At 61.0% G+C, this 6,000-nt stretch overlaps 1 protein-coding gene across 2 annotated transcripts in view; it reads right to left on the bottom strand.

Moving 5' to 3' along the window:
• Positions 1 to 318: 318 nt before the first annotated feature.
• C3 (complement C3) overlaps positions 319 to 6,000 on the bottom strand; it is a 31,760-nt gene continuing 26,078 nt past the window's right edge. For both annotated transcript variants that reach the window (XM_053968262.1, XM_053968263.1), the window contains exons 36-40: positions 5,074 to 5,163; positions 4,578 to 4,664; positions 3,905 to 3,988; positions 2,705 to 2,840; positions 319 to 604 (exon numbers count right to left, since the gene is read on the bottom strand). In XM_053968262.1, the coding sequence (XP_053824237.1) occupies positions 463 to 604; positions 2,705 to 2,840; positions 3,905 to 3,988; positions 4,578 to 4,664; positions 5,074 to 5,163 (539 nt within the window). In that variant the 3' untranslated portion in view covers positions 319 to 462. The remainder of the gene's footprint in view (positions 605 to 2,704; positions 2,841 to 3,904; positions 3,989 to 4,577; positions 4,665 to 5,073; positions 5,164 to 6,000) is intronic.

Raw genomic sequence — 6,000 nt, 5'->3', positions numbered from 1 at the left:
ACATCCCCTCTGGTGTCCCCACATCCCCTCTGGTGTCCCCGTGTCCCCTGTGGTGTCTTCATGTCTCCTCTGGTGTCCCCACATCCCTTATCATGTCCCCATGTCCCTTATGGTGTCCCCACTCCCCCCCACATGTCCCCATGTCCCCTATGATGTCCCCATGTCCCTTGTGGTGTCCCCATGTCCCTTATTGTGTCCCCATGCTCCCTCTGGTGTCCCCAAGTCGCCTGTGGTGTCCCCACTGCCCCCCCCACATGTCCCCATGTCCCCACAGCCCCCCCTTGTCCCCCCCCACCAAGGACACCCCAAGCCAGGTGCTCAGAAATGACTTTTTTAACCAAAAAAAAAAAAAACCCAAAAAAAGGGCAGGGAGGGGACAAAAAGTGACCGGAGCACGGTGACACCCCAGGACTGGGTGACACCAAGGGGGGTGACACCTCGGGCGGGTGACACCTCGGGGACTCAGCTGGGACAGCCGAAGAGGGTCATGGACTCGGAGAACTCGATGAAGTCCTGGCAGCGCTTCTGCAGGGCGGCGTCCTGGCACGCGGCCTCCGAGGGCCACTCCTCGAGCCACGTGTCCTTCCCGATCAGGTACGAGAAGCTGGGGACACAGGGGACAGCTTGGGGACATGGGGACACAGGGGACAGCTTGGGGACAGCCGTGGGGACATGGGGACACCAGGAATATAGGGGGCAATGGGGACAGTGGGGATATAGGGGGCAATGGGGACACACGTGGGGACATGGGGACACACGTGGGGACAGAGGGGACAGCATGGGGACAGCTGTGGGGACATGGGGACACTGGGGATATCGGGGCAACGGGGACAGTGGGGATATAGGGGGCAATGGGGACACGGGGGCAGTGGGGACACAGGGGACACTGGGGACACGGGGACACACGTGGGGACATGGGGACACAGGGGACAGCTTGGGGACAGCTGTGGGGATATGGGGACAGTGGGGATATAGGGGGCAATGGGGACACAGGGGACACATGGGAACATGGAGGCACACATGGGGACATGGGGACACACGTGGGGACAGAGGGGACAGCATGGGGACAGCCGTGGGGACATGGGGACACCGGGGATATAGGGGCAATGGGGACAGTGGGGATATAGGGGGCAATGGGGACACGGGGGCAGTGGGGACACAGGGGACACTGGGGACACGGGGACACACGTGGGGACATGGGGACACAGGGGACAGCTTGGGGACAGCCGTGGGGACATGGGGACACCGGGGATATAGGGGAAATGGGGACAGTGGGGATATAGGGGGCAATGGGGACACAGGGGCAATGGGGACACAGGGGATATTGGGGACACGGGGACACACGTGGGGACATGGGGTCAGCCATGGGGACACAGGGGACAGCTTGGGGACATGGGGACACAGGGGACAGCTTGGGGACAGCCGTGGGGACATGGGGACACCGGGAATATAGGGGGCAATGGGGACAGTGGGGATATAGGGGGCAATGGGGACACGTGGGGACATGGGGTCAGCCATGGGGACACAGGGGACAGCTTGGGGACATGGGGACACAGGGGACAGCTTGGGGACAGCCGTGGGGACATGGGGACACCGGGGATATCGGGGCAACAGGGACAGTGGGGACATGGGGGCAATGGGGATATAGGGGGCAATGGGGACACAGGGGACACATTGGGACACAGGGACAGCTGTGGGGACACAGGGGACAGCCATGGGGACATGGGGACACCAGGGATATCGGGACAATGGGGACAGTGGGGATATAGGGGCAATGGGGACACAGGGGACAGCTTGGGGACACGGGGACACACGTGGGGACATGGGGACAATGGGGGCAATGGGGATATAGGGGCAATGGGGACACAGGGAACAGCCATGGGGACATGGGGACAGCCATGGGGACAGAGGGGACAGCCTGGGGACAACTGTGGGGACATGGGGACAATGGGGATATAGGGACAACGGAGACAGTGGGGATATAGGGGGCAATGGGGATGTAGGGGACAATGGGGACAGCTTGGCGACACAGGGACACACGTGGGACATGGGGACAATGGGGATATAGGGGCGATGGGGACACAGGGGACACATGGGGACACAGGGACAGCCATGGGGACAGCTGTGGGGACACGGGGACAATGGGGAGAGTGGGGATACAGGGGACGCAGGGGATGCAGGGGACACATGGGGACAATGGGGATATAGGGGGCAATGGGGGTGAGTGGGATAATGGGGATAATGGGAACAATGGGGACAGTGGGGACAATGGGACAGTGGGGAAAATGGGGATATAGGGGACAATGGGGGCGAGGGGGACGATGGGGATGATGGGGACAATGGGGACAATGGGGATAAAGGGGACAATGGGGATAATGAGAACAATGGGGACAATGGGGACAGTGGGGAAAATGGGGATATAAGGGACAATGGGGACAAAAAGGACAATGGGGATATAAGGGACAATGGGGACAAAAAGGACAATGGGGATATAGGGGACAATGGAGATCTGGGGAACAATGGGGACAAAAAGGACAATGGGGACAGCCGTGGGGACAATGGGGGCAATGGGGCCAGTGGGAACAATGAGGATATAGGGGACAATGAGGACAATGGGGACAATGGGGACAATGGGAACAATGGGGACAATGGGGACAATGGGGACAATGGTGACGATGGGGACCGTGTCCCCCGGTGTCCCTACTGTCTGCCGGTGACCCAGAGGTCGCTGGCCTGTCCCCAGACCAGGTAGTCCTGTCCCGTGCGCAGCTTCAGCGTGTCCCTGCACTGCTGGTGGCTCACGAAGGTTCTGTTGCTCTCGGCGGGGTCCTCGTCTGTGCCTGGTCACCGTGTCACCGTGTCACCGTGTCACCATGGCACCGTGGCACCGTGTCACCGTGTCACCATGGCACTGTGTCACCGTGTCACCGTGTCACCATGTAACCATGTCACCATGGCACCGTGTCACCGTGTCACTGTGTCACCGTGTCACTGGGACACCGTGGCACCGTGTCACCTCCACCCCCCAAACAGGGCAGCCGTGGTGGCGCCACGCCCTTGGTGGCACCAGCTGGGGGTGGCACCGGGTGCCTCCAGCTTTGCCAGCAGCCTTGGAGGTCCCCAACACAGCGGGGTGACACTGACCCCAGTGGGGTGACACTGACCACAACTGTGTGTCCCTGAACTCCCTTGCGTGACACTGACCCCACCCAGGTGACACCAGTCCCACCTGGGTGACACCGACCATAGCTGGGTGTCCCTGGACTCTCTTGGGTGACACCGACTCCATCTGGGTGACACCAACCCCAGCTGGGCGACGCTGACCCCAGTGGGGTGACACCAACCCATTTGCGTGTCCCTGAACTCCCTTGGGTGACACTGACCCCAGCTGGGTGACAACAACCACCCAGGTGACACCGACCACAGCTGGATGTCCCTGAACTCCTTTGGGTGACACTGACCCCATCTAGGTGACACTGACCCATCTGGGTGACATCAACCCACCTGGGTGTCCCTGAACTCCCTTGGGTGACACCAACCCCAGTTGGGTGACACTGACCCGCCCTGGTGACACTGACCCCACCCTGGTGACACCAGCCCACCTGGCTGTCCCCAGCCAGCCGACTTGAGTGTCCCCATCTGCAGGTGACCCTCACCATGTCCCTCCCCAAGGTGACCTTGTCCACCCTGTGGTGGCCGTGTCCCCCTGAGGTGACCATGTCACCTTGTTGCAGTGACCTTCCAGGGTGGTGGCCATGTCCACCCATTAAGGTGGTTTTGTCCCTGCTGTGGTGGCCGTTTCCCCCCTGTGGTGGCTTTGTCCCCCCTTGTGGTGGCCTGTCCCCACCATTGTGACCTTGTCCCACCCTGAGGTGGCCTTGTCCCCACCCTGTGGTGGCCGTACCCATCTTGATGACCGACAGGACCTTCATGATGTAATTGTCGTGGGACGGGGTCTCCTCGCGGGCCACCAACCTCACCTTGTACACTGCCAGGGGACACGGGGACAGCGCTGTCACCTCCGCCAGGGTGGCCTTTCCGTGTCCCCTGTCCCCATTGTGTCCCTCCCCGCCCCTTCCATGTCCCCAGTGTCCTGAACTCCACCCGCCATGACCCTTTATCACCCGATGTCCCTGATGTCCCCAATGTCCCAATCCCCCCAACATCCCCATTGTCCTCCAATGTCCCCAATGTCTGAATCCCCCCCAATGTCCCCATTGTCCCCAACATCCCTAATGTCCCTGATGTCCCCAATGTCCCAATCCCCCCAACATCCCCATTGTCCTCAACATCCCCATTGTTCCCCAATGTCCCCATTGTCCTCCAATGTCCCAAATGTCCCCAATGCCCTCAATGTCCCCATTGTCCCTCATATCCCCATTGTCCCCAATACCCCCAGTGTCTCCCTTGTCCCCAGTGTCCCCAATGTCCCCAATGTCCCTGATGTCCCCAATGTCCCCAATGTCCCCAATGTCCCCAGTGTCCCCAATGTCCCCAATGTCCCCAGTGTCCCCAGTGTCCCCAGTGTCCCCAATGTCCCCACTGTCCCCAGTGTCCCCGCTGTCCCCGTGTCCCACCGAAGTCCACGCCGGGCTCGCAGGCGCGGTCCATGCGTTGGTTGACGGTGATGTCCTCGGGCTCCTCCTGCCGCTTGAAGCAGCTCTCTGTGGGGACATGGGGACATCGTGGGGACATGGGGACATCATGGGGACGTCACGGGGACGTCACGGGGACACAGCCATGACAAGGTCAACTGTGGCAGGGATGTGTCCCCATCACAGTCATGCCATGTGACATCTCATCATTGATGTGTCCCACCATGGCCATGACATGTCCCCACCATAACCATGACATGTCCCACCATGGCCGTGACGTGTCCCACCATGGCCATGACATGTCCCCACCATAACCATGACATGTCCCACCATGGCCGTGACGTGTCCCACCATGACCAGGACACGTCCCCACCATGACCACGACGTGTCCCACCATGGCCATAACGTGTCCCACCCTGCTAGGGCTGTGTGCCTGTCCCACCCCCGTGTCCCCGTGTCCCCGTGTCCCCAGTGTCACCTTCGGCGCAGCGACAAACGTCCCCCTGGCAAATCTTGTTCAGTTTCCCTCCCTCCTTGTCCGGGTGGTAGAACCGGGTGCAGCGATCATCTGTGGGGACACGGGGACATCAGGGGACAGCAGAGGACAGCAGGGGACAGCAGGGGACAGCAGGGGACACGGGGACATCAGGGGACATGGGAACATCAGGGAACATCAGGAACAGCGGGGAACAGCAGAGGACAGCAGGGGACATCAGGAATAGCAGGGGACATTAGGGGACAGCAGAGGACAGCAGGGGACAGCAGGGGACATGGGGACAGCAGGGGACAGCAGGGGACATGTGGGGACAGCAGGGGACATGTGGGGACAGCAGGGAACAGCAGGGGATATCAGGGGACACGGGGACAGCAGGGGACAGCAGGGGACAGCAGGGGATGTGGGGACAGCTGGAGACATCAGGGGACATGGGAACAGAGGTGACAGCAGGGGACAGCAGGGGACAGCAGGGGACAGCAAGGGACATGGAGACAGTGGGGGACATCACCTGGGAGGACACGGGGACATCAAGGGACATCCAGGGAGGATGTGGTGACAGTGGGGACATCAACCAGGGGGGACACCCAGACACGGGACAGCAGGGGACATCAGCCACGGGAGATGGAGATGTGGGGACAGTGGGGACATCAGCTGGAGGACATGGGGACAGCAGGGGACAGCAGGGACATCAGCTGGGGAGACACAAGGAGATGGGGACACAGGTGACAGAGGTGACCTAGGTGACACAGGTGACACAAGTGACACAGGTGACAGAGGTGACAGGTGACAGAGGTGACACAAGTGACACAGGTGACAGAGGTGACATGCAACCCAGATGACCCAGGTGGCAGATGTGAGCCAGGTGACAGATGTGATAGATGAGCCAGGTGGCACAGGTGACATGTGACA

The sequence above is a fragment of the Vidua chalybeata genome, chromosome 33 (genome assembly GCF_026979565.1).
Source record: "Vidua chalybeata isolate OUT-0048 chromosome 33, bVidCha1 merged haplotype, whole genome shotgun sequence".
NCBI classification, from domain to species: domain Eukaryota; kingdom Metazoa; phylum Chordata; class Aves; order Passeriformes; family Viduidae; genus Vidua; species Vidua chalybeata.
Note: the sequence above shows the minus strand (reverse complement) of the source record. Positions and strands in the feature narration are given on the sequence as shown.